This window comes from Microtus ochrogaster, chromosome 22 (genome assembly GCF_000317375.1).
Source record: "Microtus ochrogaster isolate Prairie Vole_2 chromosome 22, MicOch1.0, whole genome shotgun sequence".
Taxonomy (NCBI): domain Eukaryota; kingdom Metazoa; phylum Chordata; class Mammalia; order Rodentia; family Cricetidae; genus Microtus; species Microtus ochrogaster.
Genome location: NC_022023.1, coordinates 1,326,393 through 1,350,357, shown reverse-complemented (window position 1 = coordinate 1,350,357; position 23,965 = coordinate 1,326,393). Strand labels below are relative to the sequence as shown.

The 23,965-nt window shown below is 45.3% G+C and overlaps 1 protein-coding gene across 1 annotated transcript in view; it reads right to left on the bottom strand.

Annotated features, from left to right (window-relative positions):
- Window positions 1–23,965, bottom strand: part of Uvrag (UV radiation resistance associated) — a 224,483-nt gene that overhangs the window by 146,759 nt on the left and 53,759 nt on the right. The window contains exon 6 of the mRNA XM_005357528.2: window positions 19,061–19,143. Coding sequence (XP_005357585.1) covers window positions 19,061–19,143 — 83 coding nt within the window. The remainder of the gene's footprint in view (window positions 1–19,060; window positions 19,144–23,965) is intronic.

Genomic DNA, 23,965 nt, shown 5'->3' with positions numbered 1-23,965 from the left:
GCACACCCACCAATGGCTAGAGAGAGACGGCACACCCACCAACAGCTAGAGAGACAGCACACCCACCAATAGCTAGAGAGAGACTGCACACCCACCAACAGCTAGAGAGACAGCACACCCACCAATAGCGAGTGGAAGACAGCACACCCACCAACGGCTGGTGGAAGACGGCACACCCACCAATGGCTGGTGGAGGTCCATTCACACAACGTCATCCAGTGACTACACCAAGCAGGACTTATTTCTGAAGATCGGGTGTCTCCCAGTGATAATTCATAAAGTAACTCTCTTAGTAAGAGCTTCTATTGCTGTGGTGAAACACCATGACCAAAAATCAAGTTGAGGAGGAAGAGTTTATTTGGCTTACACTTCAGCATTGCTGTTCATCACTGAAGGAAGTCAGGACAGGAACTCAAGCAGGGCAGGATCTTGGAGGCAGGAGCGAATGCAAAGGCCATGGAGGAGTGCTGCTTACTGGCTTGCTTCTCATGGCCTGCTCAGCCCACCTTCTTATAGAATCCAGGACCAGCAGCTCTAGAATGGCACCGCCCACCATGGGTTGGCCCTCCCCCATTGGTCACTAGATGAGAACATGCCTCACAGCTGGATCTCAAGGAGGCGTTTCCTCAGCCGGGTCTTCTTCCTCTGATGACTCCACAGCTTGTGTCAAATTGACACACAAACCACCCAGTACAGTGACTAATTTGAGAATGAATTTTCAATGCCAGCTCTATCACTAAATTGTGATGTATAAGCCACTGAGGACTTGGATCAGCACGATTTCTAGACTACACAAGAGCTGACAGTTTCTAAGCCTAGCCTGAATGTTTTCCCTGTTGGTGACATGAAATGGCCAACTATATACTGGCTTATTAACACTATTTAGAGAAAGACGGAGTGGTGTATGAGCACTAGACACAGGGGCAAGCAATCTACATGGGTTCTGCTAAATAAAGGAGGCAATATCCTACTTCAATTTTCAAGCAAAACATTAAATGTTGCACACACACACACACACACACACACACACACACATTTGGAATTCAAATATCCAAACATGAGAAGCAGTCTTTGTCCCTTATCAACAAGCAAATGAATAAAAGCATAGCCAAAAAAATGGATTCAGGGGCTGGAGAGATGGCTCAGTGGTCAGGAGTATGGACTGCTCTTGCAGAGGACCCATGCTGGGGAGTTTACAACGACATGCAACTCCAGCACCAGGGGGATCCCATGCCTCTGGCCTCCATGGGCATCTGCACTCATATACCCAGCATGCATGCATGCATGCATGCATGTGCATGTACACACATACACACGCACATGCATAAAGGCAAACACGCATGCACACACATGCACAGGCATACAATACACATAACTAAAAATTTTAAATCTTTTAAAAAGTCTATCTTTTGTTGCAATCCCTGGTCTTGGCTCTTTGGAAGCTGCTCTGGAGTCAGTGCATCAACATTTACTGTAGACAACGCAGGGGGCAGGGGGTCCCCGGGGCTCTATTTCCAGTGCGTGTACAGACAAGACAATGGCTGATTACAATATTATCGAGTGTAAAATTACTTTTAAAACTTGATTGTGTAAAACGCATGACTTTGAACAAGACAGAAGTTGAGGGAGAGAGACAGTGGGAGGAAGGTAAACTTACTGAATTCCTTATCCCCCGTGCTCCAAAGCCGAGAGCACATTATCTAAAGTTCATTTGTCAAATAACAGAAACAGAGAAACTGGCGTCAAGTTCTCCAGATAACCACCATAAGTCAAAACAGAAAGAGTTAAAGGCGGCTGCCGCTAAGGGGTAAAAATGGGGCAAAGTGGGGGAGGGCAGGATAGGAGTCTCCATCTTTTTATTTTAGAGTCTGATTTTTTAAAAATGGTATACTATGAGTCCACTTTAATTTTTAGGGGGCAGGAGGGTTGTTTACCATTGTCCCCAGGAAGTTCCTGAGACCACCTTGGGCCTCTTCACTGCCCTGTGTGTGCAGCTTGGCTGTGTGGAAGGCCGGCATCTCATCTACACAGGAGCCAGCACAACTGCCATAATCTCTGCTCAGGGGACGAACAACACACGAAGGCCGGTGACAATCAAACTGCTCACACCCATCAATCTTGACTTAGATAGCGGTATCGAGAGATGGGAAAATTAGAAAACAGACCTCAACTTCATCTGTGCTGCAACAAATACAACTCACAAAAATTCATTTAGAAAAGAAACTTTTGATGAGAACCCACGAAAGTTTCAAAAGAAAAAAGTTGAAGGAAAACAGTGTCTTTCCCATTTGCTTCCTATCAGAGAGCCTGTGCCACCTCCTCAGCAGAGTGCAGGGCTGTAGCATGCAGGCTAACCTGCAGATACCGGCATGCATTTCGCCTTGAAGGGCCTGGGCACATACCGTGCCTTTGGTGGGGAGAGAACACCACGCCTTGCCAGGGTATCTTTCAGACTAGTGAGTTTACTTATGTGTAAACGATGTTTCAAGTCTATTCAAATGACTCCACAAAGTAATTCCACATGACAACTTCTTTCTCCCATCAAAATCTACTTAAATTAAAAGGAAAACTGTGGCTGAAAAGCAGGCACTGAGAAGTCACGGTTTCCAAGGATACGGGACGGCTTCATGTTGAGGCTTCAAAACTGGCAAGCCTGACAGAGTGTGGGTAAAAGGATGTGTTCTGAGAGTAATTATGCCAGTCGCTTTGTCTGTGTTCTCTGTATAAACAGTTCCATAACAATGGTTTATGACTCGAGGGATCAGTAAGCAAGAAATTTGCTTTCAGTCTTGGAAACGCATTGTCTGATGTCAGCTATTCACCCGCTGCAGGGTTCAGCTCTGAAGCCCGAAGAAGTGTTAGGATCACACAGCTCACAGCTCTCTGATCAAATCAACAACAACCAACTGGAGCTGTGCTGCAGTCTGAGCAGATGCAAGGGCCTCACTAAGCACAGAGGGCACCGGACCTATGCATCCCGGCAGAGGGCACCTGAAAAGGACTAAGGCAGCCAGGCCTGGAGGAGCACACCTTTAATCCTAGCACTCCAGAGGCAAAGGTAGGCAGATAACTATGAGTTCAAGGCCAGCCTAGTCTACCACAGATCCAACACATCCAAGGCTATAGAGATACCTTTTTGTGTCCAGCACATAGCAGGCTTGTAAAAGACAAAAAGGTACCCTCGCAGGCTTCATAGAGCAGAGGCATCCGGAAGCCTTGCCATTCTTCTTGCTGCTTCCTGGCTCACTCTTCTGATCTTTGCACTGCCTGATAAGGTCCCAGTTGTTTTGTGTGTGCCTACTGTATGGCAAGGAGTAAAACTGGTCCCCGTGCTCGCAGAGACTAACTGAATGGAGAATTCCATCACTGCGCGTGACTGCTCACTACTGAACTGGATGCTCCTGGAACACCAGTAAAGCTCGTCTCTGGTGTGTCTGTGGGGCCAGTTCCAGAAAGAAATCCCCAACAGGGAAGACCCTGGATGTGGGTGGCACCATCCCACACCCTGGGCCCTAATGGAATACGCTGGAGAAAGGAGAGAATGCCCTTAGCACAGAACACTATGTCTTTGCTTCCTGCTACCAAGAGCTTTGCTCCTCCAAGCGACCACTGTCACCATGCCTCCCCTTGTGCTTACAGTAATGGAGTCAGTGGTCATGGACTGACACCTCTGAACCCCATAAAGCAAAATAAATCTTCCTACCCTTCAACGGTTTCTCCCAGTTATTTGATCGCAGCAATGGAAAAACTAACACAGAAGATTAGTCCTGGGAGCAGGGACACCGCTGAGACTAAGCCCTGATCACATCATGCTTTCAGCCTTAGAACTGGTTCGCAGGAAAGACTTAAGTAAGTGAGTGCTGCTGCAAGCAGAACTTTCAGGCTGGGATTTCACAGGGATTTCGGATGGGAACTGGACTCGAGGACATTCAATATTATATTATATTGTTAGAAGACCCTGGCTACAATTTTTCAGGGTACTGAGACTTTTAGGCTAAACTGAAGGGTAACAGACTAATAAGGCAAGGGAAATATAGTCAGTTCATCATTCAGGTTTTGGCATTGAATGACTGCCAGATTTACTCAAGTTTATAGTGAGAACTGAGAGCAAAAAGCAGAGCAAAAGGATTTGAAAACCTTGCAGCTTGCCGATAAAGAGAGTTGGGACTGAGGAAGGCTAGGGCCACTGAAAAGAAGCCATATTGCATGTGGACATTAGGAAGAATGCCTTAACATGTGAGAATTTAACTAGATCCTGTAGACAGGATGAAACCATGTTAGCTAACTTGGAAAGACTCTGAAGGCTAGGAGCACTTAGCATATGCGAGGCCCTAGCTTTAATCCCCATAACCAAAAACCAAAACAACTCCACTTTGAATAGACTGTTGCCGTCATGAGGCCAGCTAGCCATCTGGAAATGGCTGTGTCCAGCCACCCAGGCACTGCTGCAGCCATGGTGAAAGGGGTCTAGGCTACTCTTCAAACTGGTAACCAACGCAGATTTCATCATTACATACCTCGCCATGTATCCATATAGAATAAGAGGCTAAGAAGCTCAGAGAGAGGCTTGCTTCTAGACTTCAGAGGAAGACCTAGGAGATCAGATGGAATGTGGCGGGCTGAGGCGTCCCAAGGGGGTGATGTGTGAAGCTGTAGGAGTGAAACTGAAGACACAACGGGGACGCTAAGAAATCAGAGATGAGAGGGACACAGAACGTCAGCTGAGGAAGGCTGCAGGTAATGGTAAGGCCATTTTAAGAGCATGGCCTTGAGCACTGCAAGCCTTTGGGAATTCCTATCACATCATTGTGCCTCAGATGCTGGATATGAAGCTGCAGGATTCACTGACTGCCGTGCTGGCTGGCTATCCACCTTGCTTTGGTCCAATCCTGCCTTGTCTTAATGTTTTCCTATCCTTCCATTCCAGGATGGGAACACGTACACCATGCCACTATATCCTGGATGCATGTGACTTGTCTTCTTATTTCACAACACATCATAGCTAATCATGATCACGAGTCACGAGGAAACTTTGGACTCAGAGCTTCCGAACAATGCAGAAGCTATTAAAGATATAGGGGCCTTTGGAGATAAACTGATGCCTTTTGTGCTAAGGTATGGGTATGAGTCATTTGGAGGCAGAACACTATGATTTAAGGAGATGTTTGGGATGTACCTTGACAAGGGGAGGACCTGAGATCATCATGACTGTCAGTTTGATTCAATTTAGATGGTCCTATGGGATTAGTAAAGCAAACCTGGGTGTCCCGGAAGGAAGGCGTTTCCAGGAAGGATTAAGTGAGGGGGTACACACCCTAAACGTGGATGGCACTATGCCACAGGCTTCAGATAGAGATAATGAAAGCCGCCTCCCCTACAACCTCCTCTTCCAGCCAGGATAAGGTGAAAAGCTTCCTCGACAGCTCCCACGTCATGATGTGCCCTCCCGCAGGCCCCCGGTGATGCTGTACACAGTGGCTACAGCTGGAACTAGAACCAAAATACATTTTTCTCCCTCTGGCTACTTGTCTTTTGTCTACTTGTATTTTGTCATGGAAACAGAAAGACTAACACACCACTTGTAAGTGATGCTTCCCCTCCTTCCTCTTCCTCAACAGGATAAAGCCCAAAGTAATAGAGCAAGCTGAGATCAAGAGTTAAATATAGGGCAAAGCAGGAGGCGCCATGAGGCTTAAGCCCACCTATTTACTCAGTCTCCTTCCAGAGTCCCACTGGCCAAATGTGCCCTGGGGTGGGTCCTCATGAAGCAGGGCTCTCTGCTCTTTTGCTTGGGGAGAGCTTCCTGAAACAAAATGGAAAGACTGATGGCAGGAACCTAATGAAACAATGTTCCAGAATCCAATGAAACAATGTTGCCGAACCTAACGAAACAATGTTGCCGAACCTAATGAAACAATGTTGCTAAACCTAATGAAACAATGTTCCTGAATCTAATGAAACAATGTTGCTGAACCTAATGAAACAATGTTGCCGAACCTAACAAAACAATGTTGCTGAATCTAATGAAATAATGTTGCTAATGAAACCCATTTTCACATAACCTACAAGTATTCTTTTTTTAGATTACTGGACCCTAATCCTTGGGGGGGGGGGAAGAGGGATAATTGGATGATGGTATAATAGCTTGGAGATGGAGGTGGCTTCCTCACATCTCTGCCATTTACCAGACTACTGGCTTCCTCCACTCCCTCAGAGCTCTCAGGGTTGTCAAAGAGCATAATATTTGACTGTGCCAGTTTCCTTGCTTGCTATTACCGACAGTCCTCCAGTGCCGATTCAGCACCCGGCTCTCCCTCCATACCTGCCATTACTCCTGATGTTCTCTCCATCGTGGAGAGGACCATGCAGCATTTCTCCCTCCCTGACTCTCGACCTCCATGCAGTACAGTTCATCCATTTATTTGCATATTTTAATCAAAAGACCTCCAGCCTCAATGTCATTCATCTCAACCTCTGGTCTTCATGTTCCCAGACACCTGCAGTATTCCAATCCACCATCTTGTCACCATCCATCAGTCCCAAAACTGCTCCTTTATTGTCTTCATTTCTCTCTCATTCAGCTCAGTCATAAACCACTTCTTCAGCCCACTCTTCTGGCCCCTGAACTCACGCCAGCAAGATATCAATTCTCTGGACCCAAGTAGTTAAATACCACAGGAAGAATACAGCCAACACACTGGATGATCGCTCCCTACATGCATGGCTGGCCCAAGCATGTTCCCTGGGCCATCCTGATCACAGAGAGTTAGAAATGCAAACCCCGAGGCTCTACTGCAGGCCTGTTTATTTGGAGACTGTAGGGACAAGGCACAGGAGCTTCATAGCCTGGTCCACAACTGAAGCTACCAGAGGGTAAAACTGGGAAATGTCTGGTCCAGCCATTCTATAATCCCAGACAGCTAGCTCCCTATCGGCTCCCGTCCTCAAATGTTTACATCCCTTCCACCTGCCAGATGGCTCAACCAGAGGAGAAAGCATTCCTCCCCATCACCAGACATGACAAAGGATTCTATCACTGTCCCCATATTGGCTACTCCATACTGTGACAGCACACGCCCAGCCCCTTCCTGAGACCAAGCCACCACCCCAGCTGAGGTTGTGTGACTCTTTTGTCTCTGCAGTCTAGACATCTTCTCTGGGAAATGAATACGGCGAGCAGAAAGCACCCCTGTCCCCTCCTGTCACCAGGACCAGCACCACTTCCGGGGGTCCTTTGGACAGAAGGAGTCTTCAGGTTCTCCACATTCTCACTCTGGTTATGACACCGAAACTAGTACACTAGTACCTAGGTCACCAGTACACTCCAAGGCGCTAAAGTCAACCATATGCTCTCAGTCCTCACTCTATCCAATCAGCAACTGCATTCAGTTGGTCACATGCTTCATTATAACCAATCAGCAACCTGTATTCAGTTGGTCACATGCTTCATTTTATCCAATTAGCAACCTGCATTCAGTTGGTCACAGACTTCAAAATACTTAGTTTACTGATGCTTCGAGAACATGCCGTTCTAGATTACCCCAACCTCATCAACTCAGTTTTTCTGTTAAATGTGAAGACCCCTCAAACAAAACCTGGGGGCTTTGGTGGAGGTCCTCCAACTAGCTGGCCCCTCAGGCGTGAGTTTTTGCAGGGCAGTTTTCTCTTTGGGGCATGGAGAGTGGCGTTGGTCACGTCACCAACAGCTGCTTCAGAGCAACCTCTGCCTTACTTTCTTGGCCCTAAGACAATTAATAAATATTCATTTCCCAGGCTAGCTACATTAATACACTCATGGCCTAACTTATTTATTGTGCATCAACTGATTTCTGAGATCAAATAAATATTACAATATATATGTAATATATAATATGTAGTATATATAATATACAAATATATGTGTTATTATATATTACAGTATATCCTTTGTATTATATATTAAATATATATTACATTGCATATGTACATGTTATATATTACATAAAATATATGATACGTATATCTTTATATATAATAATATGTATATGTTACACATATAATTATATCTATATTAAAACAGCCTCACTGGTATCGCCACCTAGTGTATTATGAACACACTTTTTATTTCTTATAATGCCTATCCCACCAAGGCATCTTGAAGCATTAGTTTTTGTCATTAACACCACAGCCCACCTGGTTATTCAGGGCAAATACTTCTCCCTTAGTCCAGTTTCTATGCCATACACCTCCATCTAGTCTGCAAGTCTAGTTAGATGCCTTGAAAAACATGTTGGCATCTGACGGCTTTCTTCATTTACCTGGCCTGCCACTGAGACACCCTCATCTCCTGCAGAGGTTACTCCAGCGCGTCTTCAGGGACCTCTCTTCTCTCTGTGCCGCCACTCGCCGACTCACCGGGCTACAGTCATTTGCCTTGTCTTATCTTGTCCATATGTTTTATTCTGTGGCATTGGGATCAAACCCACTACAGGCACTACCACTGAGCCACACCACCAGGTCAGGTATCACACTCTTTAAGTAATACAAATCATACTATTCTTTTACTCAATGGTTCTTGAACAAGCTTCATATTGCGCATGGGGGTTAGGGAATCTAAAACCCCATGGAAGATATGGTCTTTGCCAACTCTGTTCATTGTATTCAAGTAAGCTTGACCTCCTGGCTGGAGTTGTTCTTGAAACAAACCAAACTCCTTCCCACCCCAGGGGCTTTGATACCTGTGATCTCTCCTCTCTGGAATGATCTTCCTCCAGATACCCACTGGCTTATCTTTCTTAAGTCTTTTTTGTTCAAATTGTTTTTTCTCGGTGCAGTACTCCTTGACCTGAAACACCTCACCCAACAATCTGCACACCCCACCCTCTTCCCTGGTTTTGCTTCTCATCAGTGCCCACCAGGGGAAAAATAAAAACTACTCCAAAGTTGTTTGCTTGGTTCTTAATTTCCCACTGGAATGTAATCTCGGTGAAGACAGGCAGGATCTGGTACACCTCAGGCATCGGTATGTGCAGGCATAAGACTCGCTCTCAGGGACACATACCTCTGCTGTAACTTTTGGCTTCCAAGTTGTATTCCTTCAGAAGGAGCTCAAAAAAAAAAAAAAAGAAATCTACAAATGTGAGCAGTGGAGGAAGAAAGAAAGAAAATCAAACCATAAGCCTTTGGCTCTGGCCCAGTGCCACCGCTGATGGGTCAATTCCCAATTCTGGATCTCAGTTTCCTGAGACCTAAAGATGAGAGGGGGAAGAGGGAGATGAAGGGAGAGGGAGGGGAAGAATTGGGGAGGGAGAGGGACGGGGAGGGGGCCCTTTGTGCAGAATAAATAGCACAGAGCACATGACTTCCCTGGAAGAGAGTGTTTGCTCAACAGATGTGTATTTTATTGTTATCCGATAACAACATTAATAAAGTTATTAATCAAATAAATACATAGAGACAGCAAGTATACCCCCCAAGTTGTTCCTTCTCCAGGCTAAATGTTCTCTATTCCAACTAGCCCTTAAAGGCTTTGAAGTAGCCATGATGCTGGCCACCTCCCCTGGCTTTTTATCATCAAAGTAAATCACCACTCTAGCAGATATTCCAATGTGATGTGATGAAGTCCAAACATCCATTACCCCCCATCTAGACAATACATTTTCACTAAGGCACCGTAACACAGTCTTAGCTCCTTCTTCAGTGCTGCTGAGTCAACTGCTTGGCTCCCACTGAAGTCTTCGTGAACTCGAGGCTCCAGATACCAGCTCCACTCTGAGGCTCAAATCGGACTCTGTCACTAGAATCAAAGAATCTCAGGGAAAGAACACCAGCGCTAATGTGCAAACACCAGTTTTACCTCCACAGGGAATGCAAGGAGGAGGAGCTGGAGGCCAACCGGGGGAGGGCAAAAACACGGAACAACAAAACACAGGAAGACACATGGTCCCAGGGACGCCGTGGCATGTGCCAGCAAAGCCCACTTTGAAAGTTTCTGTGGCACCAAAGTTCGGGTGTACCACCAAAGACATTTCGCTCAGGAGCGCTGCTGGGAGGATTCAACAAGAGAGAGGTGTGTCAGGAGAGCTAAACGGAGAATCCAATAGGAAAGTCTTTGTTATCTGCCTGCAGGCTCTCTGCGACTTCCTACCTGAATAACTTGGGACCCACACGCTCATCATCATCATCATCATCATCATCATCATCATCATAATAATAATAATAATAATAATAATAATAATAATAATAATAATAATAGTAAGCAGAAACTAAAGAGATGGCTTAGCTTCTGCTCTTGCAGAAGACCTAGGTTTGGTTCCCAGCACCCACATGGCACCTCACAACAGTCTGTAACTCTAGTTCCAGGATTTCTGATGCCCTTGTCAGGCATCCTTGGGCAACCAGGTATGCACATGGTACACATACAGGCATTCACACAAATTTAAAAACAAAAAACAAAAGATTTAAAAATAAAGGTACGCAAAAAATTTAGCACTGAATACTGTTCATATTCTTGCTCGGATACTACTTTCCTTCCTTGACCCCTCCATAGGCCTTTTGCAGGAAAAGAAAGAATTCTGATATGTCTAGAACATAAAACACTTAGAAATGATTACCAGCTTTCAATGAATGAAGAGACTGTTTGCTTGCTAGACCTGTTAATCTGTTCTCTAGCATCTAAGTCCCCGAAGTAGAACTTGGCTGCTCATGTTAATAGAGTGTTTCCAGCCATAAAGAGTCAATTGCAGGAACAAGGTTATAGGAACTCACTGTCAACAGATAACACGTTAAGCTGATTTTCTTCAAAGGTGAAGCATTCACCTTTAGAACAAAAGGGTGGTAGCAAGGCCACTGTGATGTCCTGATGCGCACAGGGGATTAAGTCTTCCACGAACTCTGATACATTCTCTTAATAAAACTGGATGTGAAATCAAGTCATGGGCGGGGTGGTGTTTAATGGTAACTGGTTATTTTCGTTGGCACAGACACGAGGTGAAATCACTAACCTTTGGAAAGCTGCCTTAGAACATGCCTGGCACAGCGAGAATGGTCTTACAAGGCAGCCGTGAGGGGTGTGATGGAGAAGCCTTAATTCGCAGTGACATCTTAAACAAAGTCGCCTTAGTCAAGTGACCGTGTGGACCCAAGCCCGGGCAGGCGCGCTGGGGCAGGCGCGCTGGGGCAGGCGGAGACAGAGAGCGTCTCGGGCAGAAGCCTCTCCACGACTTCACTGCTCCCCAACGATGCTCTTCAGCTCTTCCCGCTGACCTTCATCTTCACTCGCCACGTTAGTAACGTTTGGAAATTAACTTTTATGCTAAGCCAAGAAGCCTTCACAGGGCTTTGGAACGACTCTATGTTCCCACTTTCTATGAACATCCCATGGAGATCCTCTTGCCTCAGTTGCCCGAGTGCTGGCACTGCAGGTGGACACTGCCATGGTCTCCAGGTGTATTCTTTCACATCCTTGAAGGACAGTGTGTATCCAAGCAAACCAAGAGAGGACTTTCCTCAGAAAACAAGAAGCCACGCCTGGCAATGCATGCGTGTCAGGAAAAGGTTGGGAGGGGGATGAATAAGAAGATGAATGATTGGCTATAATAACTGAGAATCAGATTTCCTTAAATTATAGCTTTTTCCTAAAGTAGCAATATGCACACAAGAACAGAAATGAAAGTTATAGTTAAAATAGGTATATTTTCATGCAAATGCGTGGCTATTTTATATAAAATAAAATACACAAAATTCTCTAACATAGTTAAGAGCAAATTTAATACAAAGGCAAATGATCACATGAAGAAAAACAACAAAATGTTACTGAAGAAATGAAATATGAGCGAAAGGGGCCAAGATAAAGACATAACTTAGATAGGAACACTAACACATGAACGATAGTTCTCCCAAAGTTAATACGAAAATTCAGTTAATCAAAATTTTCCATTAAGGGAGCTGGAGAGATGGCTCAGCAGTTAAGAGCACCGACTGCTCTTCCAGAGGACCTGAGCTCAGTTCGCAGCACCTGCATGTCAGTTCACAACTGCCTGTAACTCAGCCTCCAGGGGATCCAATGCCCTCACAGACACACATGCAGGCCAAACACCAGTGCACATAAAGTAAAAATAAATAATTAAAACAAACCCCACTCCTAAGATTCTAACACACAGAAATAAAATATCTAAAACTACGAGTGTGTGTCTGTTATGTCACACACACACACACACACACACACACACACACACACTCAGCACTGTGCACACTGGCAGAGCAAACATTAACAAACCAGAATCAGGGCAAACCAGTAAATGTCTATCCAAGGTGGTGCGTGTTCCACTGTGCCCACTGGTGACCCTTACAGGCTCCAGGGGGGTCATTCCAATCCAATGGTCACACAGATAATCCTGGTTATACTTTATAAAACAAAACAAAGCCGGGCGGTGGTGGCGCACGCCTTTAATCCCAGCACTTGGGAGGCAGAGGCAAGCGGATCTCTGTGAGTTCAAGACCAGCCTGGTCTACAAGAGCTAGTTCCAGGACAGGCTCCAGAGCTACAGAGAAACCCTGTCTCGAAAAACCAAAAATAAATAAATAAATAAATAAATAAATAACTAAATAAATAAATAAATAAGGAAAGAAAGAAAGAAAGAAAGAAAGAAAGAAAGAAAGAAAGAAAGAAAGAAAACAAAACAAAGTCACAAATCGGGAAAGGGTTTGCCCTGTAGACCAGGCTGGCCTTGAACTCACAGAGTTCAAGGCTACCCTGCCTCCAGAGTGCTGGGATTAAAGGCGAAGGCGTGCACCACCACCGCCCAGCTAAAAAAGCTGATTTTAAAAAACAAACTAAAATAAAAAGAAACTCACAGGGGAAGACCCAACTAACACAGCACAGCCATCTACAGAACTAAAATATCTATTGTCTTAAGTGGTTGAAATGGTAGCTTAAAGTAACTCTGTAAATGTTTCATTTCTTGATCTTTGGGTTGCAAAAAAAAGTTTCATTTTAAGAACATGTGAAAATAAAGAAAGGGATAACAGTGGAATAAATGTGGTTCAGCTCCACCCGGGTGATTTTTAAGTCATTAAAGAATGAATCGGGGGAGTTTGCATATGCAGTGTGAAGTAAGAAAGCCAGGATGCAGAATCAGTGCTATACACACTTTCCATTCCAATTTTGTAAATCGGTAATTAAAACCATATTCACACATGATAAAATGGCATGCACACCAAGAGCATGGGAAAAACATGGACAGGGGCTGCTGACAGTGCCGGGTGACTAGAGATCAGCCGTGTTCCGAGTCTGGGTGGTTTTCTGGCAAGGAATGGGAGAAGGGAGTTTAAAAGCCAAAGAGCAAAGGGGGAATCACTTAAAATTACAGTGATATTTATTAAAATCTTATTTCTACAATATGTGTTCCTTTAGGAATACATATACAAGCACAGATATATCTATATTATGTAGAGAGAAAAGGAAAAAAATTTTAAAATAAAAGAAATATGTAATTAGACATAAATACAAATTGTGTTTTACCCACACTTGCATAGAATACCAAAACTTTATATTCTGACTGAGAATCTTTCTAAAAACTTATCCTGTGTCTCTGCTCCCCACTGTTCTTTTCCGCTGACGACTTAACAACCATGGGGCCTGATGGGAAATGCACACGCACTGGAACCTGGCCGATGGCTATCAAGCTGGCTTTAGCACTCAGCCAGGGACCTGGATAAGCCTTTCCACTGCGGCTCCTAACACAGACGCCATTAGTACAATGCCTTGAGTCAAGGATACAGGATGGAGATGAGGGCGCTGAGGGAGGGAGGAAGCCCTCTGTCTTTCTGTGTCTGCCTCCCTAAGGAATGAAGTGGGGCCTCTCCCCGCCCCCATCCCTTTTCCATGATATTGTAAAGCAAGAAATCTTAATACAACCCCTCCATTCTCCGCCAGCTGACTTGACGTTAGCACAGAGACCCCGGAGAAGAGGCTCATCTCCGCCTTGGGCAGAGAAGCATGACTTTGACTGCATCGACTTTGTGGCATGTGGAGCTCTGAACTGTCTGTGGCTGCCATTGTCCCCCAGAGACGACACACTGATGAGAGAAAGGAAACGAGGCTTCCCCACCTAAAAGCTGAGAGTCACGTCTGCATTTAAAGACCGACTCCTACGCTCTTGCCCCACGGTCTCTGAGATTACTCGCAGAATAACTTCTATTAGACAGCTGGTCACTTCTGAAACAAAGTTTAGAGGTGAAAAGAGTTCCCCAAGGAGGGACGGGAACTTATCTCTAGAGGGCAAATGAAGGCCTTTCAGAAAACCATACAGAAAAGGGAAAGGTTACAAGTCATGGATTTCTGAAAACTCACGGGATGGCACAGGGCAAAGAGAGGAGGGGCAGTACGGCCCTGGGTCTGAGGAGACTTTCAACACTCGCCTTGGCCTTTGTAGCCTGGAGAGCCCGAGAGCCACTCAGGAGAAACAGCATTTACATCCGGGGATTGATGAAGGGTGAGGAACAAGGATAAGAAACTAGAATGGCCTGGGAGAGGTGAAGTACGTCGTGACAGGTGAGATACCATGTGACATGCTGGGAATGGGAAGGTATGAGGGAGACAGGCAGAGGAGCTAGTAGCAGGTGGGAGGGGAATCAACCAAAACTGTGAATAAAAAATGTCATAATGAAACCTGCTAATCTGTATGCTGAGACAGCCTTCATATGTGATACCCGTGTGGCGGGGCTGATACAACGATCAATCGAACACAGAGCTCCCGGTGTGGGGCTGCTGAGGAGTGAAGGGCTACCTTGAACTCAGTACGTGCTCCATAAATGACAGCTATTAATCACAGATGAGTGGGGCACTGGAAATAAGACGATCGTTCCAAGGAGGTGTGTTCTCAGTGGCCTTTGAACACCACGGTGAGTGTGAACTTCATCCTGCACATAATGGCTCAAAGTGACAGTTCCGATGCGCCCGTTGACAAACGGCTCTGGCAGGACATGGCAGGGACCAGCACTGAAGTAGCCGGGGACTGCAAAGCAGTAAGACAGACTGCTGGCAAAGCTGGGTGGGGTCTGAGCCCAGAACACCTGAGTCTGAAGAGAGGCTCTCACACGAACCAGCTCTGTGACCGTGAGTAAGCTACTAACTGCCTTGTGTTTCAACTTCCTCATCTATGAAACAGGCAAAAGAGTGGATTTTACCACATAAGCGACATCGTATGGAAGAAGGGTTGGATCACCATCCTCGTGACATCGTATGGAAGAAGGGTTGGATCACCATCCTCAGTGCTCGGCCAGGCGAGGTGGTGCACACCTTTAACCCCGGCATACCTGGCCCAGTTCTCTTTAAGATGTATTCTACGCCTGTGTGACTGAGCGTGTGCGTGCATGTGTGTGTGTGTGTGTGTGTGTGTGTGTGCGTGCGTGCGTGCGTGTGTGTGTGTATGTGTGTGTATGTGCGCGCACGTGTGCACGTACCATGTGTGTAGGAGCCCATGAAGGTCAAAAGTGGAACCGGATTTCCTAGAACTGAGTTACAGAAGATGGTTGGCCATGAGCCACCTAGTGGGTGCCAGAAACAAAACCTGGGTCCTCTGCAAGAGCAGTAAGTGATCTTAACCACTGAGCCATCTCCAATCACAGCACTTTCAGTACCAGGGCCGGGCCGGGGAAGCACAGCCTCACCGCTGCTCTGCCTATATTAACCTGGGAAAGGCAGCGCGTTTCCAAGGAGGAAGAACAAAGACTGAGTAGGCAGAAAGGCTGCCACACTACAATACAGTCCCCTCTAGAATGGGCGCAGGGACGGGGGTGAGGAGGTCACCCCAATCTTTTACCCTCGGAGAAGTGATTCTTCCCTGACTGCAGTACGCATCATCCCATGTCTATCCCAGACAGTACACCTCACCAGGCCCCTCACCATCAATCCTCTCCTCTCTCATAACCATTCAGTAACTCGCACCCACCACCAAAATACAACAAAGGCAACAACAGCAACAAATCCAGCGCCCCCATGCTCCTGAAACCGGAAAGGCTAGATTTAGACAATCGCTTATTTTAACAGCATTTCATAACATCAATGTATATGCCACCAAAGCCCTCCTGCCCGTTTGCTCCCCCCAAATTGGAAAGTAAATGACATTTCAAATGTCAGTTAAAGAACAACATTGACACCTTGTGGTGAACATCCCAAAGCACGAAACACAAGCGCAAAGGGGCTAATTGTCTGTTTACTGGAAAACGGACCTTCCACCTCCAGAGTATTCCCACTGCCACACCCAGCATGGAAGGACTCTGGAAGATGCGGCTTCTCCTGCAGGATGGTGTTAACTAGCCCAGGGTCTCCAGAGTGAGCACTGTAGCTGCTTTCCCACCAAACCATATGAAACTCCCATCACAAGAATGTAGTTTCGGTGCAAGCCCTGGTCTACGTGTTTCAAGGTCCTAACTCACCAAGACTCTCTAGTTTTCCATGACACTCACAAGCAAACGTATAAAGAAACTATGCATCCTAGAAGTATAACAATATAGTGAAAGATAGATTTTTTTTTTTTAAATTTTGAGACAAGGTCTCACTATATAGTGCAGGCTGGCCTGAAGCTCACTATGTAGCCTCAACCGTGAAACCACCTTACCTCAGTGTTAGCAAGTGAGTCCTGCTACACCTCCCAGCCTGTACAATGAGATTATACTCCTAAAAGCCAGAATCAGAAGACTCGCTCTGGAGCTAAGGGCTATTAATGAACACAGGCACTGTGGGTGTTGTTGTTGGAGACAGAGTCTCATGTAGCCCAGGCTGGCCTTGAATTTGACACGTAGCAGAAGATGATTATAAACTCCTGATCCATCTGCCTGCCCCTCCTAAGTGAGAGGATTACAGGCGCATACCACCGTGCCCAGCTGTGGCCATGTTTTCAAATTATAGACCAAGTAACAAACATGTTATAAATCAAGAAGAACCAGAAAAAGAAAATATATTTTTAAAAATATCCCATTCAGGAACAATGTTAACTGAGTAAAGAAAAGAACAAAGAAAAGCAGTCTGAGAGAGACGCAAGTTTCCCAGAAAGCATTCCACATCTACCACAGCAAAAAGCTACGGGGAGAGCAATGCTTTCAATAAAGCACTGGCTGCCCACTGCTGTCTGAAAGAACTTGTACAATGTTCAGGAACTGTGGTAAGTACAACTGAAGAGTTCCTGGATGCAGGGCGACGCACTCAGTTCAGGTGGGTAAGTGGTTGATAAACAGACATTTAATCTAGCTCAGAAAAGCTGGATCTTGGACCTGGAGAAGGGTTTGGTGGGTACAGGAAAGTCGTGAAGTCTGGGTGTAGCTAACAGCACCGCAACCAGGACTGGGGATGGACACAGAGGACCCAGGAGCTTACTGACCAACCAGCCCAGCAGAGGTGCAGGCTACAGTGAGAAACCCTGTCTGGATCAAACATGTCAGGAGGGAAGTGACAAAGTAAAACCTCCAATGCCTTCCTCTGCCCTGTGTGTGTGCATATCCATCCTGCACGCACACACACACAACACACACGCACACTGTGATACACCACCACAACCCATGTACACATGAAAGTGAGCCTGTGTTGTTATGAAGCAATGAGTTGCCACAACAGTGATAGGAAACACCTGTAAATTATACAAGCTACATACATAGCGTATACACTTAGTAACACACTTCCTCCATCACAAGAGCCAGAGAGGTTGAACGAGCTGGAGTCAACAGGGACGTCAGAGGTACCAGGGCTTGAACTCTGGACCTCGTGCATGGCAGGCAAGTGCTTTTCCACTGGGCTATCTATGCCCGCAGCCCCACTCACAGCACTCCCTGTGGTGTCCTATCTCTCTACTCCTGTTCTCTGCGATAACCTAGAGCTCTTGGCAGCCTTTAAGGTGCCCTCTTTCCCTGTCGCACTATGCCAAGTCTCCCTTTCCTATGGTTTGGGATTTGCTTTTCTCCGGTAAGATCACACAGTCTCATACTTAGAAAAATATCTTTTTTTAAAAAGAAAATGCTCTCTTGCTATCATTTTACTAAGAAAAACAGGTCAGGAAATGTTAGCAGTTTATTGACATTTCAACCCTTTCTGGACACTCCATTAACACTCACGGTGTCCCCAATTCAACAGACTCAGAAGGATGTCTGGTCCATTGGTAAATCCTCTCTGTTTTGGTACATATCCTAAGCAGTCAAACTGAAGACAACTCTCAGACACGAGTCAAATGTCATCAAGCATACGTGGTTGCCCTAGAGACATTGTCCCTTAAGAGTCACGTGACTAAGTTCTGTGTCGTTGAACAGAAGACTCGAGGCTCACAAAAGAAGGCCCTTTGCATGGTGTTTATAAAACAAGCGTGCATTCTTTGAGAACCCTTCTGGACTCTTCCACCAGGAAATCTAGAGGATACGTAATGGTCTAAAATTTATGATGTGTTAGGTAAACATTAGAAAAAAAAAACCCTACCCAAATCAAATTTCAACTACAGTCTTGAGTTGAGCTCGCAAGGGCCGAGTGTCACTGCTTACTGTGCCCCCTGGGAAATGTTCCCGATCATCTACCACATGTGAAGCAAAATTTTTCAATCTCCCAAAATTAATCCCAAACATTTTACATACAGACATCTGTATACATTCAGAGAGCCGAGGTATTTAAGCCTCTGACCCTAGATATCTCCAAAGCTCCTTCAGCCTGTCATACAGGATCCTTTTAAGACGACGAGCAAAGCCAACCGCCTAAGCCATGCCTAGGGCTGCTGGTGGCTTCTCCTGGGGAAGGGACAGTTGGTAAGTTCCTGGCATGTCCTTACTCTGCAGCTTCTAGGACAGACCAGCAAGTACCACAGTCTCTGTTTTAAGATCCTCCAGCTTCCAACTGCTCTAACCCACTGCCCAGTGAGAGGAAATGGCTTTTCAAAGATTCTGCCTAGGAGATAAACCTAAGTCACCGGAGCTACAGAATTTATGGAACTTTCACTAAAAAATGCTAAGCCTGAGTAACGGCTTCTCGAGCTCCGACACACCCAGCACAGATGCACAAAGGGGAGATCCATCCAAATCCTGGAGGCTCTAAGGAGTTTCTTACCGCAGCAGAGAGAAGACGTCGTAGGAATTTCGGACACAGTGCTGGTCCACCTGAAGGATGTTCTTCTGTACGTGGGAATGACCCTGAAAGACACAGTGAAGGAAGTAAACAGAAAGAAGAGCAACCTAGGCGCAGATCAACCACACTGGCCTTTGAACATGGCTTATGAAAGACCGGGTCCGCTTAAAATGTCAGAGACTTCGCAAAGTTTAGTGCGGTCTCTGTGGAGCCGCTGTCGAACCTTTTGGACAAGTGCATTCAGAATAATTCTCCCTCACTGTGCTCACAGAAAGGAACACTGCGATTTCTAACAAGAGTATAACACAGTGACGTGGGAACAAGGCAGGTGTCTCTGCTACTCAAGGAAGGCAGTATAAACGGTAGGTAATGAGGACACAGGCCGCAGGGCTGTAGCTGTTGGTGCCCAGCAATGTGCGAAGCCCTGGGTTCCTTCAGCAGCCCCCACAAAAGAGAGGGAGTGGTATACATGTAACCATCACTTGGGAGGTAGAGGTTGGAGGATCAGAAGTTCAAGGTCATCCTTAGCTACATAGCAGTTTGGGGCCAGCCTGAGCTTCCTGTGACCCTGACTCATAAGACATTCTGGACTCGGACTATCAGGATTCTATCTCAAGCCCTCGATACACCAGATCTGTGACTGTCACCTAAACCTCAGTTGACTGTTTTCTCTGCATGTAACACAGAAATGACAGTAATACGAACCTCATAAATGTACAGGAAAGGTTAATATCCACAAAGTGAGAGACACGCAGCCAACACTAAGTAACTGCTATAATGAATACTGGCAAAGACGTGAGGGAAAGGAGGGATGTGAGTTAGTGTAGCCACTATGGAATTCCAGGTGGAGGTTTCTAGAAAAAGTAAAAATTTGTAGGAATGCAAGAACTACCAAAAGTGACTTAAGATGAAAAAGAAAACCTAAGCAGACTTTTCACACATAAAGAAGGTAAATCAATAACCGTAAGACTAACAGGAGAAATAAATAAAAAGTTTAAAAGTGGGGATGTAGAAGACTTGGCTAGTAATCCTAGAATTACTGAAATAAGAACGACAATAACAACGGCAATCCAGCTCCAAGTCTTAAGAGAAGAAAGGAGAGGGGAAGGCAAGGGGGGGAAGGAGAGATCACTGCAAAGCTCACATCAAAGCCAAACAAAGCATAAGAAAACCAAAGACTATTTATAAATATACACACTGCAATCCTCCACAAAATATTAGCAAAACTAATCTAGTGGCATATTAAGATGATTACTTCATGCACTCTGGCAAGTGTTTCTGGATATATCCCCAAAAGAAAGCAAGGATTTGAATCTAAGATTTGTGTATCTGTGGGCATAGTAGCCTTATTCACAATTGCCAATGAGTGGAAACAGCCCAACAGTCCACAGACAGAGGAAAAGACAAACAAAATGTGGGCTATTCATATACTTAGCCTTGAATGAGAGAGAGAGAAAAAAAATCAAGCACATGATCCAACCTAAGTTCTAGACAGAACAATTAGGCAGGAAATACAAAGTATACCCAAATTGGACCAAAATAAAATGGAAAACATCTCCTGTTCTGGATGCTGTCAAGGCAGAAACAATACCGGATCCATCCGCAGACTCGATGCCTTTCTGTCAAAATCCCATCTGCCGTCTCTACAGACAGGGGAAAGCCAACTTTAGTTCACGCGGAATCAGAGGGAGCTGACAAATATGGAAAAGAGAACAAAGCAGACTCACATTTTCTGATTCCAAATGTACTGAAAGGCAACGACAAGCAAACCGAGATAGTACAAGTAGAAGGGAGGCCAAAGGAAGGAAAAAAACAGAACTGAGAACGTAGAGATTAAACCCACGTATCTGTGACCGACTCTCACAGCGTATCTACAGCAAGGTGCCAGGGTATTCTGGGGGAAACAAGCTCTTCGTAAACAGTGTCGAAACAACTGGATGGTGAGGAACAAGAAGAAGACGCACCCACCCTAACAGCCAAGAGTAAAATTACCCCAAAATTAACTACAACCTTAATAATAAAGCTAGTGACCTTAAAACTAACAGAATCTTATCTATGGCAGCCAAAGCATGGCCCACAAAAGAAATAAATTGGAATTTACTGAAATTTAAAACTTTATATAGGACATTAACATCAGGAAAAAACAACCCAGAGAACAGTAGAAAAAATTTCAGATATAGTTAATTAAAAGTTTAATATCCAAAATTGGTTACAATTTAACAACAACAAAAAAAAACCAACTGAATGTTAAAGTGGGCAAAGAACTGGAGGACGGATTTCTACAAAGAAAAGATGCCAAAGGCCAACAGGCACACGAGGGACACTTGCTTGGCAGTACTGATTCTAGAGAAAAGCAAAGCAAACTAGAGTGAAAGGCTACTTCAGCCACAGCAGGAGGGCTCTCCTAGAATAGTATAGTATAGTAGCCACATAGGACAGCTAATACATAACATATAGTATAGTATATACTATAATTAGTATAATAATAATCAACAGCTTATGTTGACAAGAGCAGAAAAGTCAGAACCCTTACAGACCAATGTTGTTGCCATGGAAAACAAAAATTCAGAGATGCCTCAAAAAGTTAAAGCCTAGAATTAGAGGATACCAACACAACACCTTTACTCCCAAGATCTGGCCTAAGAAAACGGAACATGGGCACTCGAACAAGGATTAACCCTCAAATGTTATGACAGCATCAACAGTCAAAAGCCAGAACAACACAAAGGCTCATCCAGGCCTAATGGATAAAGTAAGTGTGGTTCATCCTCAGAAAAAGTAACTGCTGTTATATGTAATATGAAAATAACATACATTGTGTGCAAATGTAAAAACACTAAATGAAAGATGCTAGACACTAAAGTTACACACTGTCTGTAACTGTAAAGTGAGACACCTCCTGGAAACACGGATGAAACATGAACGCTGAGAACACATGCATGAGCGGAGAGTCCCGTTCCACAGTCAGCTCTGCCGCTTGAATGTTGCTGTGGGAAACGTTCGCATCTGTCGCAGCCCGGCACTAGGAGCTATTCTTAGCCCCACTTTAGAGCTGAGGAAACTGAGACACAGGAGGATTAAGGGGAAGAGCCACGCAGTCTGGCTTGCGGCCCCTGCTCTTAAGGGGCTAAACTTGATGATCTCCCAGACCTTTTCCGATTCTAAAATTCTCGGTCTGTGTACACTTAAAGCAGCTTAAGGACATTGTGAAGCCCTTTGGTTTCAGCCCACACTTAGCAATTAACATTCCTCCAATGCGCTAAGAGCCTCACTCTGAACGACATCTAACCGGACCAGCTGTGCGATCCTCCCGGCTCCGGGGAGGGTTTTACTGGACAGGAATGGTTCATTGGTATCTGGTTATCTATGGGAGATACTGTCAAGTGCCAAAGAGCCCAGGGAAGATTTGCATGCCACTCAAAACTCTTCTGAAACCAGGCTTAAGGGTGGTTTTTCCACAGAGGGAATTGCTGTCGGCCTGGTGAGGGCCTGGTAATCTGTTAGGGAAACAGACAATTCTACATCTCCAGTGAGCAGCGAGCCCAGCAGACCAGGTGTATTTCTAGACTAGCCGTCGGCAAACTTCTTCCATAAAGGGTCAGAGGGTATTTTTGAATCTGGGAATACAGCGAAGTGGTAAATGAGGCCCTGAGTTTGATCCTCAGTGCTGAGGCAGGGGGTTGAGGAGGATGACTAAAACTCAGATAGTTTTCAGCTTTGTGCAGACACCCGTCTCTTCATTCTCTCCTCCTGCAAATTCTTGACAATGTAAAAACAAATCATTGCTGCTTACAGACCACATAAAATATAAGCTGCGTTAGCTCTCCTGGCAAGGGCACCTTGAAAAACACTGGGACATTTTATCTCTCCTTAGCATCCTTACAACTACAAAAGCAATACAGGAATAACTGACTTGCTGAGCATAGCAGCACACACCTTTAATCCCAGCACCTGAGCAGGTGAATCTCTGTGAGTTCAAGGCCAGCCAGGTCTAAACAGTAAGTTCCAGGACAGCTAGTGCTACGTAATAAACACTGTCTCGGAAAAAAAAAATTAAATAGGTAGATTAAAAAAAATTAAAAAAAAGAAAAATTCACTTGGTAGAATAACTACTTGTAAAGCCAATCAGGTTACACATTTATTCATTTCCTTTACTAAACACCTACTAGACAAAGATTATTAGGCTTGTTTCTCACCACCCTCAGAAAGTACATATGCCAGTTATAGGCCCAAGTGAAATGAATAAATACAGGGGTCATAAGACTAACTTAAGGCCAAAAGGAGCCACACAGGCATTCTGAAGTGTCGAGGATCCCATCGAGCAAGCACAGAACAGAGGCTGTGGGGGTGGCTGTATTTGGGGTTGGTTAAATGGTCCTAAGAAGCTGATGGCAGGGAAAGGAAGCCCCACCTGGGCTGACAGCAGGAATCACAAGCTGCATCCAGGAAAAATCTGTTCGGCTTCAGCAACACGGAAACTGTTTGGAACCCTAAAGATGAAGCCAGTGGGCAACACGGCTGAGCGAGGAGTGGGGAGTCCTGATCCCAGGCCAGAAACGAGACAACCGACGGGCAGCAAGGCTCAGGAGGGTCTCCAAGACGCCGTGTGACTGTCAGAGCTACATAGAGAGAAGGTTACTCTAATGTGATGACCCGGGGGAAGCAGAATGCCCAGCTACCAGCTATTATAAAGGTCCAGGGGGCCAGAGAGATGGCTCAGAAAGTAACATGGAGAGCAGGGAAGATACTTGAGCTCTGCCGAGATAGATGCGGTTTTTCTCAGTCTAAACTTGACTAGCGCTTGAAAGTACATTAGTGTCCATGTACAGGTACTGTAGACTCAGCATGTAGTCAGTGTCCATGTACAGGTACTGTAGACTCAGCATG